The sequence below is a fragment of the Protopterus annectens genome, chromosome 9.part0 (genome assembly GCF_019279795.1).
Source record: "Protopterus annectens isolate FY-2018-M chromosome 9.part0, PAN1.0, whole genome shotgun sequence".
In the NCBI taxonomy this organism is placed as follows: Eukaryota; Metazoa; Chordata; order Ceratodontiformes; family Protopteridae; genus Protopterus; species Protopterus annectens.
In genome coordinates, this window is record NC_056743.1 from 1,136,353,800 (window position 1) to 1,136,367,957 (window position 14,158).

The 14,158-nt window shown below is 36.2% G+C and overlaps 1 protein-coding gene across 2 annotated transcripts in view; it reads left to right on the forward strand.

The window, feature by feature from the left end:
- Window positions 1–325: 325 nt before the first annotated feature.
- Window positions 326–14,158, forward strand: part of SLC15A3 (solute carrier family 15 member 3) — a 296,719-nt gene continuing 282,886 nt past the window's right edge. The window contains exon 1 of one of the 2 annotated variants that reach the window (XM_044083996.1): window positions 326–944. In XM_044083996.1, the coding sequence (XP_043939931.1) occupies window positions 387–944 (558 nt within the window). In that variant the 5' untranslated portion in view covers window positions 326–386. The remainder of the gene's footprint in view (window positions 945–14,158) is intronic. The other variant, XM_044083995.1, reaches the window with a different exon arrangement.

Consider the following 14,158-nt stretch of genomic DNA (forward strand, 5'->3'; position numbering starts at 1 on the left):
ATTTCTTTAGCACTATAAGAGAGAGTGCTATACTTTTTTTTCTAGTTGTACTTATTTTTTTTTGGAACAGCTACATATCAGTGCTGTTTTTTGTCATGTTAACTTTATTCTGCATCTGAGAATGTGGTTTATGTCAGAGCTAGTCCTTGATATGTGATCTCAGAGTACTCATATAAATACATTGAAATGCAATTAACTTTACTGGGAGAAATGTGTTTTCACAATGCTGCCTAGTTCTCTATTTTTTTTTTTTTACTTTTAAATGTTTCTGTTTCTATAAACTGAAACAAGTGACTCATAGGCCATGAAAAAAAGGAAACATGTAGTACTAGCTGTCAGAGATTGTCAAGAGAATGAGACATCGGGAAGTATAACAGTAGCAAATTATGGCATGGAATGGACAGGAAAATGAGCCTTTGCTAGAAGACAGGACCACTGAAACTCCAAATCATGAATCCTTGTTTGCCGGATGGAAAACAGCTTGCACCTCCATACTTACAGTGGTGATTTTGGAGCGGCTTGCTTTTTATGGGATTATTTCTAACCTGGTACTCTATCTTAACAGCAGCAACTTCAACTGGCAGGGGACTCAGGCCACTCAAGCCTTCCTTGTCTTCACAGGGACAACTTACCTCCTCTCTCTCTTTGGTGGTTGGCTTGCTGATGCCTACGCTGGACGTTTCTGGACCATTGCTGGTAGCCTTGTTATTTACCTGTTAAGCAGTGTCTTCTTCCCAGCTACAGCAATGGAAGAAAGCAGGAACGTGCTATGCGGACAGATGCCTACCTTCAATCTCGAAAATGCCTCTTGCTGGCATTTGGGCAAAAATGAGTGTTCTTCTCAATCTAAGTATTGCGCTTCTGTCATGTACATTGCTATTGTGTTCTTGGGGCTGGGCAGTGGCTCACTGAAAGCTAACCTGACTTCCTTCAGTGCAGATCAGGTAAGGAGGAATACGGATTTAACAACTTTTTGCTTTTTATCCTGGACAAGAGTTTGCAATGAGTGAGCATTAAGTCTGGAACTGTAAGTCAGTCAAAAAGTATTTGATATATGTTAAAAAGTACCATAGGCCCTATATAGAGATTGTCTACCAGGGAAATGGACCTGGAAATGTATCAATTCAGAGAACAGTTAATATCCCATTACAAATGAGAAGACAGAAAAAGAGGTTCACTTTAATTAAGAATTTGTAGCTACAAGCTTTCTGATGATCCTTTCTCATTGGATAAACTGGCCAGGCAGCATAATGTGGAAGTTAAAAGTGTTGAGCTGTAAATAAATTATATCCTCCACTCGATTCTCACAACCTACATTTAAATACTAAGTGCTAAGTTAATTAACCAGATTAAAGCACTTCTGCTACAAAAGAACACTGGACATTTTGTTTTAGCATGTGTCAGCTAATAAGCATAGATTAAATGAAATTAAGAAAAAATAGAAAAGTTCCCCAGAAGATAACTTAACAATCGTAAGAAAATTGAGAGTAAAAGTGCAGAGTTAGCCTATTTTTCATAACAAAGGTGAAGCCAAGAAAAAGAATCTCCCTATTACAAACAGAAACTCACCGCCCCCCTCCATAAGACCACTAAAGAAAACAGTTTACAAAACTATGGAGAAGCTAACTCCAAGAAAAATGCACCTTTCCTCTAAGCAGTCCCATGTTACAAGGTAAGTCATGTAATGTAATTCTAAAAACCATTTGTACTACAGAGAGAATTCAGTTTTACACATTGTCTGATGACAGCTACAATTTAAGTTCATAGTGAATAGTGACAGGCTGTATTAGAGGCACTGTCACTATTTACTCTGAATAGTGAATAGTGAACAGGATCAGTGTGTAGCTGATAAGCAGAATTGACATTACTGCACTTGATTTAGCTGTATTAGTACAATGGAGTTATGCGCACACCTGTTTCCTGTACTTAAAGTGTGAAGCATCTTCAGACCCTACCAGTTTCAAATTTGATCATCTGCCACACTTTAAGCCCACGTTCACTCCTTTCACCACAGATATTCTTGAAGAAAGTTGAGAAATATGCAACAAATTCTCAAAAAATTTCAAAAAAATCTAGCTTCATGAGAAACATCGGTATTAGTACCAAATGTAATATGGCTAGTGATGTTAATAAATAAGGGATACACTGTAGTGTGACTAGTTCTTCCTTGCAGTTTTGCTCCTGATAAATGCAGAATTACTTTTTGTTGAACTGAAGGAAGTCAAGTTGGCTTTACCTGTGGGTAAGGCTTTCTCCAGCTGACCACGTCAGTTTCAGGCTAACACTATTCTGCATGCTTCTTTTATGCTGAGGTCCATGGCATATGTTGACTATTTACAGCTGTGTTGTTTGTTCACATACAGTCAACTCTGGTGGCTAATATAGAAGAAGGAAATGTTTTACTTTTGTGAACTGCACTCTAGGGGGTAACATAAGGACAGACTGCATAAAACTGATATTCAAAATGTAATCACATCTTCCAAAAAATCATTGCTAGTGAGACATTCCTGACAGCAGCATTTAGCTTTAGCACACTCAACATCACCCCCACCTCACTAGTGCAATGGTGACAGTTGTCTCTTACAATGGCAGTGGCCATGTTGCAAGGCAATCCTGACCACTGTAAGTTAGCCACTGGGCTGAAGATAGGAAGTAAGGGTTACAGGAGTCATTCTGAATCCACAAGGGGAAAGTGAAGAAGGGAAAGTCAACTTACAAGGAAGCTGGTTTTGGCTTACCTCTGCAACCTCCAGAACCACAGTTGTCTCCTGGAACATTTAGATGACTGCAATTTTCTTCCATTTAATGTTAGATATATATTTAATTTATAAACTGAGGCTACTTTACTCCCCAGAAATGATTGCATGTTTCTAAACATTATACATCTATAGCAGATGAAATAAGTAAACATTTTAAAATGATTTACCCATGGAATGCTGTGTTTGGTTCTGAAGACACCAGTTTTGCAAGAACATAGACAAGATGTAATCATTCTAAAGAAAGATAGATCTGATGATTTAGTATTTGCACCAGCAGTTCAGTGAGTACTCTACATGAAAGAGATACACCAGACAGAAACTTTAAAATGCCTTAAGTGAAGTAACATTTTTATGAAAAAATAATCTTCCAGAAAAATATATACACTTGAAAATGTTTATAACAGATGGTCAAAGGCAATATAAGGAGGCATAATACAAAAAAATTGTAAAAATAGAACACTATCCCTTAAGAAAGAATGGATTCAGAAAGCACTTGTACAGATCAAGAATGCTCAGAAGAAATACAAGGTTGTCATGGCTTTTTCTGTCAGTCTTTTTACAGTCGATCTTATTTTGTTTCAGTCATTTTATGTACACCCATACATAGATAGATAGATAGATAGATAGATAGATAGATAGATAGATAGATAGATAGATAGAGATATATATAGGTTATTGTAACAATCTTGAAGCTCACATAAAACCCATAATTCTGAGACCATAATATTAAAAGACAGAAATGCTGAAGAGCACAATATTAAACTCCTGGACAGATGTTAGTACTCATTCTTGGGCTCACAGAGGCAGAAGGATTTGGTATATGAACTTTTCAGACATTATGGACTTTTTTGTGTGGTTGTTATCTAGAACATGGAACATAGAGCAGACATTTTTTTTTTTTCAGTATTTTAAAAATTAGGTGATTTGGTCTCGGTGAAATGAAAGTCAGTCAAATGGGTTTAAGGTGATGTGAAGTAGACCCATACATATATATATATATATATATATATATATATATATATATATATATATATAAGAAATTAATATTGTTGAATCCCCGTTCTGTTTAGCTGACAAAATTTAGCTAAAACTGAGAAAATTAATGCCACTGATGGTTTTGTATGGTTAAAACCAGAACAATTTATTATTAAGATTGAGAACTTTTGTCCTGTAAGGAGACTTCATCAGAAAACCATGATTTTATGAGAAACAGGCCAAAAGTATGTGGCAAAAATCTGGACATTCTGCAAAAATCTCAACAGTTGTGAGGTATGCCTCAGTGTCATTATTTTTCTTGGTTTTGGCTGTTGTACTACTGCCTTGACAAAATTTAGTTGACTACAAATATGATTGACAGGGCATGCAAGACTGCACAATTCTCTAGGTTGGTAAATATGACATTTCCATGACTTTGTACAATATCAGAGTTTGTATATACAATTAGCAAGAAGCATGGGAGCAAGGGGCTTCCCTCCAGCAAAAAAAATATGTTTCATGCTATTTTTTAAAATCTTGTTTTTCATTCTTAGAAATTTTTGCTCAGCACATGCAAAGATGTGTGTCAAAGTTTACAAAGTCAACATTTTGTGGTCGATAATATGACTGTCAGTATTTGGGTCATTCTCTCACTATCAGTAAACCTGTATATATGTGTGTGTGTGTGAGTGTGTGTGTGTGTGTGTCTGTTATACACAGTTGTATATATACAGAAAGAGACATAGAGATACAGAGAATTATGACTGAGTCATCCATCATATTTGTCATGTATCTGAGACCTGGATGTCAAGACACTCTCCTCAAAAGCAAATGAACCTAGGTAATTATAGACCCATAAGTCTGACCAGCCCCATCTGTAAGGCTACAGAGAGGATCATTATGGAATTAATAAATAAGGACATAGGTAACCTACAAACTCTTGACCCCAGACATTTTGGTTTTGTCAAGGATAGATCCTTCTTGCTTAACCTGGTCAACTTCTTTAAGAATGTTACTGAACCAGTGAATGAAGGGAATACATATCTAGGCCTTACAAAGTCCATTGAACATGTGGGAGAAACAGACAAATATAGGTTTTGTAAAACAGAGTTGGAAATTGTCGCACACCTTGTTGCTGGTTGTGGCATACTAATGGCAGAAGGACTGTATACTGAAAGGCATAATAATGTGGCAAGACTGTTGCACTGGGGATTGTGCAAACATTATAGTATTGACGTGGCTGAAAAACACTGGAAACATGAGCCATAAAGCATCACAGAAAATAATTAAGTCTACATGAGACGGGATCATCCATTGCCAACAGTTCAAAAGATAGATGCTAGAAAACCAGATATAGTGGTCCAGGAAAAGAAGACAAAAGTAGCACTGATTACTGAAATCACCACACCTAGTGACTACAGTGTCATGTGTACAGAGAGACACAAAGTCATAAAATATCAGGACCTGCAAGCATAAACTAGAGCAATGTGGAAGAAGGAAACCAAGACAGTTATGATAGTAGTAGGAGCAACGGATCTTATAAAAAAAGAGTGTAAAATCTTATTTAGATACACTACCAATGCATGTAACTCTGAATGAACTGCAGGAGTCATTACCGGGCACATTGTGTGTGCTGCAAAGAGCACTTTTGGCTGACATCAAAGAGTGAAACAATACTAATTTCAAGAACTTTAATTGTACTTTGACTTAGGAATAGGGTCCATTCCCATTTCTGATCATGGTATTAGAAACCCAAGGGATTTGGAGAAATTAAAAAAGGTAATACATTATATCACAGCATGATGGAACAACAAGTCCCCCAAGTAAGGAGAAACAGGAGGAGCACGAGATATCTGAAGAAGAAATATGGACATAGGAGAGAAAAAGAGATTTAATACAGTGCCATACTTATGCAAAAGAGAAAGCAAAATTAATCAATACAAAAAGAGCAGCACCAATGATATTTGAAGAGAAATAGGGGCAAGGACATCTGGATATGGAAACTTTTACAATAGAAAAAAATAAGAAAACAAAGAGGAAAAGTAGAAAAGGAGATTAGTAATGGAGAAGTTAAAGAAATAAAACTGAGGTTATGGATTACCTGTGAAGTAAAGGATTTATGGAGAAAATCTAACTCTGATAACATTACAGCAGAATAGAGTAATGGATCCCCAAATTAAGGGAAACCAGTGGAGCGAGAAACATCTGATCAGTTGCCATATGAAGATACTTTAGAGCTTTCAGTAGGAAACCAGTACAAAAGTTCAGTTGGAGTTGCACATTAAGGGAAGGAACAGGAAACCTTTGCAACTCTGACAGTTAATTTTGTGGAGTGATAAGCCAGTGAGTTCCCATATGAAAGAGCAATGGATGACACAGGATGAAACTGAAGAGAATGTGGGATAGGAAATGCTGTGAAATGTTCTGTAGAATGCCCACAGGAAACAGAGAACAAAGAATGTGCCCTCAGTTTAGAAGACAATTATCTAACAGAAGAGTTGCTTGTTTTAATAGAGATTGACAGACATATTAAGATTAATGAATGAAATAGAGTACAAAAAGTCAATAAAGGTTAGAAGTTTGATAAAACAAATGAACACAGTAATTAGGACTGTTCATACAGATTCATGCAATATAACAGAAGTAACTAGGTACATTATTGTGCAGCTAAATTAATAACAGATAAAGTTTTACCATAAAAAAGGCAGGGCAGTAAAGAAAGGAATTGGAGAAATCAAATGCCATCACAGAAGTACCGTATAGAGAAAACTATAAAGCAATTAAGATAAGAAGCATCACTGTTAGAAGAGTATAGAAGAGGGAATAGATCAACAAAAATACTTAGAAAGATAGTCATGATAAAAGCAATGTGCCATATCAGAACCATACCTCTCAACTTCTTAGTACACCAAATCTGGACAAAGCCAATAAGCCAATAATAATGGGTTGTGTTTTATATTATTCATTTGAATGTGTTTAATTAAATAATTGAAATGGTTTAATGGGTGGGGTTGAATTGAGATGTATATATTTGTTTACTTGAATAACTTTTAAATGTGTTCTGAAGAAGTCTGCAGACAAAAGCATTTGTAATAACAAGAAAACATCACTCTGGGACAGGAATATGATATAAAAGAACTTGAGCAAGAGAGAGTATATAAATATTTGGGAAATGATAAAGGATTAACAATAAAACATGAACAAATGTGAATAAAACTTAGTAAGGAATATTTTAGAAGACTAAAATTAATACTGAAAACAGCGCTGACATCTAGGAACAAAGTCCAAGCTATAAGCCACTTTGTTCTTCCTGTCCTAACTTACAGTTTTGGAGTGACTGACTGGCCCCAAAAGGTTAAGATTGGTTGGACAGGAAAACAAGAAAGATGCTTCGTGCTTATAAAATGACTTATAAAAATATGTGCATACAAAGACTATGTATTCCTGGGTCTATATTATGTGATCGAATAATCTCTTCTTTGAACACATAATAATCGACACATATACAGCGAAAGCTGTAAACTGCGAATGGCCACGTCCTTGAATTTTTTCCTCGGGAAAAAATTCAGTTGGCCATTATCAGGAATTGCCCTATTCTTCAGTGCAGAGTGATCTCGGAGTTGGTATTTTTAGTTGGGGGGGGGTGAAGCCCCCCACTTAATTAGTGTTATAAAGTTTTTTTTTTATTTTACGGCCATGTGAATTTTTTCCAAAGGAAAAAAATTCAAGGACGTGGCCATTCACGGTTTACAGTGTTCACTGTATACGTGTCTATTATTATGTGTTTGAAGAAGAGATTCTTCGATCACAGAATATAGACCCGGGAATACACAGTCTTTGTATGCACTGATTTTTTATAAGTCATTTTATAAGCATGAAGCATCCTTCTTGTTTTGCTGTCCAACAGCAATATAGACCCTGTATTCTCTTTTCTTAAGAAAGTATGAGCCTCCTCAAAACTGATTACATGTATAGATCTGCAGTTGTTGGACTGCATACATTTCTGCTGACCTCACAATACCCAAATGTAGTGAAAGTTTTAAAACATGAGGAGAATAAGTCTAAGATGACTTCCCCCCTTAGTTTAGCAGAAACATATTGGTGTCAAGTGGGAATGGAAATCAAACCAGAAGTATATAAAAATCAGGCAGCAACTGAATATATCAAAAACAAAAGAAAGAATATAAGGCGAAAAATCAGATGAGAAAGTAAGAAATGTGGAAAATGTACAAATATAGTTGCAAGTATAGTTAACTCTTGGAACAATCTCATGCTGATCAGGATTGAATTCAGGAATGCATAGCTCTCAACCTTCCATCTACAAAATGAAGAACACTAGCCCTTATAATGTGGAACAAATGGGCAAAATGTGGAACACGTACTAATGGCTTACTAACAACTTCAAATAGGAAGGTCATAGGATGATTAAAATATGCTAGTTTTACTTATAAATAAGCTCTTTTAATGAATTAATATGTTTCATTTCTATTTACAATGGCTTTCACTTAAAAAAAATTCCTGACACTGAATGTGTGACAGTCTTTCAATGTGGAACTTTGAGGAACGTGAACTTTTTAAGACCCGAAATGAGGTAAGTTCATCATAATGAGGTACACTTGAGAGGTATGCAGAAATGGTTAAGGAGAGGTGAATTCAAACCAAAAAAAGAAAGATTAATATTGGAGGCCCAAGATAGTAGACTAAGTACACATTGGTTTACAAAGTCCATTGAAACAGACAGCTGTAGGTTTTGTAAAACAGAATTGGAAACAGTCACACATCTTGTTGGTTGTGGTACACTAATGGCAGAAGGATTGTATACTGAAAGGCATAAAAATGTGGCAAGACAGTTGCATTGGGGATCGTGCAAACATTATAATACTGAAGTACTGAAAAACATTGAAAATTTTCAAAAATTTAAAACTGAAATACTAAAAATGTCATAGGAATGCAGCGTTAGGCACCTTAAGACCCTCAACAGATCAGCAACCTAGCAAGTACCTATGAACCTATAAGTGCCTTTCTAAAATCTAGGTATATGACATTATTTATTTATATATTACATTTGTTTAACAGGAAAGTCTGACTGTGCAAATAAGACCCTTTTTAACAGATGGCAAGGGAGAAAAGCGCCACAAGAAATTATAACAGTGGTACATATACAATATACAGCGTACTTGCATAACATTTAACTGCATTACATACAAAGTTCCACAAAAAGTATTTACAGTAGTACATATACAACATAGAGAATACTAAGGTAACATTAGCAGCATTGCATACAAAGTTCCACAAGAAGTATTTACAGTAGTACATATACAACATAGAGAATACTAAGGTAACAATAGCAGCATTACATACAAAGTTCCACAAGACATATTTACAGTAGTACATATACAACATAGAGAATGCCAAGGTAACATTAGCAGCATTACATACAAAGTTCCACAATAAGTATTTACAGTAGTACATATACAACATAGAGAATGCTAAGGTAACATTAGCAGCTTTACCAACAAACCTTTCATAAGAATTATTTACAGTAGTACATATACAACACAGAGAATGCCAAGGTAACATTAGCAGCATTACATACAAAGTTCCATAAGAAGTATTTGCAGTACTACATATACAACATAGAGAATACTAAGGTAACAATAGCAGCATTACATACAAAGTTCCACAAGAAGTATTTGCAGTACTACATATACAACATAGAGAATGCTAAGGTAGCATTAGCAGCTTTACCTACAAACTTCCACAATAAGTATTTACAGTAGCACATATACAACATAGAGAATGCCAAGGTAACATTAGCAGCATTACATACAAAGTTCCACAGGAAGTATTTACAGTAGTACATACACAACATAGAGAATGCTAAGGTAACATTAGCAGCATTATACACAAAGTTCCACAAGAAGTATTTGCAGTACTACATATACAACATAGAGAATGCCAAGGTAACATTAGCAGCATTTAATACAAAGTTCTATAAGAAGTATTTACAGTAGTACATATACAACATAGAGAATATTAAGGTAACAATAGCAGCATTACATACAAAGTTCCACAAGAAGTATTTACAGTAGTACATATACAACATAGAGAATGCCAAGGTAACATTAGCAGCATTACATACAAAGTTCCACAATAAGTATTTACAGTAGTACATATACAACATAGAGAATGTTAAGGTAACATTAGCAGCTTTACCAACAAACTTTCCACAAGAAGTATTTACAGTAGTACATATACAACACAGAGAATGCCAAGGTAACATTAGCAGCATTACATACAAAGTTCCACAGGAAGTATTTACAGTAGTACATACACAACATAGAGAATGCTAAGGTAACATTAGCAGCATTACACACAAAGTTCCACAAGAAGTATTTACAGTACTACATATACAACATAGAGAATGCCAAGGTAACATTAGCAGCATTTCATACAAAGTTCCACAAGAAGTATTTACAGTAGTACATATACAACATAGAGAATACTAAGGTAACAATAGCAGCATTACATACAAAGTTCCACAAGACGTATTTACAGTAGTACATATACAACATAGAGAATGCCAAGGTAACATTAGCAGCATTACATACAAAGTTCCACAATAAGTATTTACAGTAGTACATATACAACATAGAGAATGCTAAGGTAACATTAGCAGCTTTACCAACAAACCTTTCATAAGAATTATTTACAGTAGTACATATACAACACAGAGAATGCCAAGGTAACATTAGCAGCATTACATACAAAGTTCCATAAGAAGTATTTATAATAATACATATACAACATAAAGAATGCCAAGGTAACATTAGCAGCATTACATACAAAGTTCCCCAAGAAGTATTTACAGTAGTACATATACAACATAGAGAATGCCAAGGTAACATTAGCAGCATTACATACAAAGTTCCCCAAGAAGTATTTACAGTAGAACATATACAACATAGAGAATGCCAAGGTAACATTAGCAGCATTACATACAAAGTTCCACAAGAAGTATTTACAGTAGTACATATACAACATAGAAAATGCCAAGGTAACATTAGCAGCATTACAGACAAAGTTCCACAAGAAGTATTTACAGTAGTACATATGCAACATAGAGAATGTCAAGGTAATATTAGCAGCATTACATACAAAGTTCCACAAGAAATTATTACACTGTACTATACAATATACAGAAGGGTGGCCACGGTGGTGCAGCGGTTATCATTGCCACCTCACAGCAAGAGTTTCTCTGGTTCGATCCTCGGCTGGGGTGCCTTCTGTGTGGAGTCTGCATGTCCTCCCTGTGGTTGTGTGGGTTTCCTCCCAAAGACATGCGGTAGGCGGATTGGACACTCTAAATTGGCCCTAGGTGTGAGTGCATGTGTGTGTGTGTGTGTGTGTGTGTGTGTGTGTGTGTGTGTGTGTGTGTGTGTGTGTGTGTGTGTGTGTGTGTGCGCCTTCTGTGGAAGGTTGGGCACTGGGCTGGCAACTCGACACCATAAACTCCACTGCCAATCATGAGCAAACAGGTGATCCGCTGTGGTGACCCCTAAACCGGAAAAATCCAAAAGAAGAAGAGGACTATTCAATATACAGAATGCTCAGGTAACATTAGCAGCATTACATACAAAGAGAGAATAAATAAAGCAGACAGTTATGAAATAAATAAGTTTATTTTGCAGCAACATAATCAGCATTGGGCATTGTTAAATAATAGTAAATTAGGTCAAATATAATCTTATGGATTTAGTCATAAGAGGAGTAGAAGACAGAAAAATAAAAGAGCAGGTATTGTCGCTGACATGTTTCTGTACATAGGAGAAATAGTTTCAGAATAATTTAGCCATTAGTCTAGGAAACAGCAGAGGTATAACCAGGAGTTAAGCAGGAACAATTTTGATTTATCTTTGAAGATATGTGTGTGGTTAAGGAGTCTGAATGGAGGAGAAATTAAGATCCAGGATTCTACAATACAACTGAAGTAAACATTTCCTGCTTTATTTTGAGCTTTATGAATAAAGATGAGATGTTTGTCAGCATAATGGATCACACTATTGGTGGAGTGGAGTTGTAGTATACCGCTTAGGGCAGGGCATTTGTCAGGCCAAAAAGACTAATCTGTGTGCAAACTGAAGTTGAGAGTAGGTGAGGAGGTGAGATAGCTTAAGCCAGCTCAAGTGCTTGAGGGCAATGTAGTGATGTATGGAGCAGGGCTTACTGGAAACAAATTTCTCTATTTTATTATAGCATTGACCACATGTAGTTGCCAGAGTGGACTGGAGGATGGTGAAAATAGAAGTGGCATGAAAAAGTGTAGGCAACAGGTAGGTGAATGTAGCTGCTTTCAATCGGATATTGTTTGGCTCTATACGGAAGAACTAACTTCTGACTTTTTTTTTTGGTTGTGTGTTATAAGTGCAGGTTGAATCATGATGTCATCCACTATAACCCCTAGTAATTTAGTGCTGAAGACTACCTCAATATCTGTGTGATTTACAGAGGTGATTTGAAAGGTTCACTTTAAGAGTAGAAAAAGAGAAGTTTTGTGTTTTTTGGGGTTTAGTATCAGGTCTGATTTTGCTGGTCAGTTTTCTGTGGAGGAGAATGAATCATGTGTGAGCTGTTGGTGAAGAATGGGATTTTGAACAAAGCGGATAAGGGTTGCATGATCATCATCATCAGCGTACTAGACTAGTTTGGCATGTTTTGAGACAGTATAGTAAACTAGTAATAAATTTATTAAATGGTTGTAGTGTTAATGTGGAGCAGTAACAGCAGAGACTGGTAAAAAGTAGAGATGCTAGATTGCTATTTGGCAGGGATCTGTTAGACAGCCTGGTAATTGAGGAACCAGGAGAGACTGGAGTAGGACACATCAATGTAAGCAAGCTGATGGAGTAGTTTATTATGAGAGACAGTGTCAAAGGCTTTCGCTATATCCAAGAAAAGGGTAAATACAATATCACCTGTATTACAGCTATGATTAATATTGTTAGAGAAGTGATACTGTGGTTTAGTCTAAAGCCATGCTGAGTGGAAGAGTGGATGTTATTAGTAAGAATGAGGTTTAGGAGGTGAGAATGAAGATATTTTTCCAAGATTTTTGACAGGGGGAAATATGGCTACTGTGATTCTATAGCTGGAAAGATCACTTGTGTTTCCCCCTTTCTACAGGGATAGCATGAATGATCTTCTTCCACAGAGAGGGGACATAAGACTGTTGGATGGATCTGTTGATGGTATTGAAATGGGGAAGGCAATGGCGTCTGCTGCGATTGTCAGTTATTTCCAAGGGTAGGTTATCTGCAGCTAGGGTGGTAGGTTTTAGTTTTAGGAGGTACATTTCAATGACTAAGGTTAGGACAGCGTTGATGGAGAAATTGTTGTCTATGATTTGGAAGTTAAGCTGGGGTGAATGGTTAGTGTCTATGTTAAGTAGTGATTTTATGGTGTCAATGAAGTGTGATTTAAATGATGAAGTGATATAGCCTAGGGGCATGTCTGGATATGGAGTAGGATGTTCTATTCTACCTGGGGATGAAAGTTTTGGATGGATTTCAGAAAGTAACAGGAATTTTGGAGATTGTTTTCTAAGTTAAACTAGTGATTTATTTATCATTTTTAATTTTATACTGCCTTGATTGCAAAGGTGTCTGAAGTTTTGGAGAGTTTCCTGCATTTTGGTAACTTGTTTTCCATGCCTATTCCCTACACTGCTTTCATTTTTTGGTTGTTGCAGATAGGTAGGGGATGAGGTTTCATTTAACTACTTCCTGTGTATTGGTGCCAGCAGTATTAAATAGTTGAACTAAATCATCTAGGGGAAATGGTTTTGAGAAGACTCCAGGTTATAGGTAAAAGAATGGTTAAGAAAGTTTTGTTATTAAAGTTTGTTAGATTTCATACTTTTTAATGGCATTTCTTGGGTTGAGGAGATGTGTGTCTAAGAGCAAAGACTAGCAGATGATCACTAAATTTATCTGGTAATGCATCTGAATATCAAATTTTATCAGGCTTGTTTGCTAGAAACCAGGCTAGTGATGATTGTTTCCTATTTGGCTTTTTGAGTCTGGTTGGAGTACAAATAGGTTCATAGGTTCATAGGTTCATACTAGGCTATCTGCCCTAGGGCATTTATAAGCCTAGCCAGAATGTGTTTGGCTTTCGCCACTCATTTTAAATTAATTTTGCTATGCCCTTTTTTTGAGGTTAGTATACTGTGCCTCTGTCTAACTGTGACACAGAAGTCATACCCGGGGTAAACCTACAATCTCCCATCCACTCATCAAGATTCCTCTTGAAGAGAGTCAATGAGGGACTCTGCCTAACCTGGACTGGGATTTTATTCCAGAGTGAAGGGAGCCTCTGGGTTATGAATCTGTCCCTCCAGCATGTCCTATTTATTTCAGTGCTGA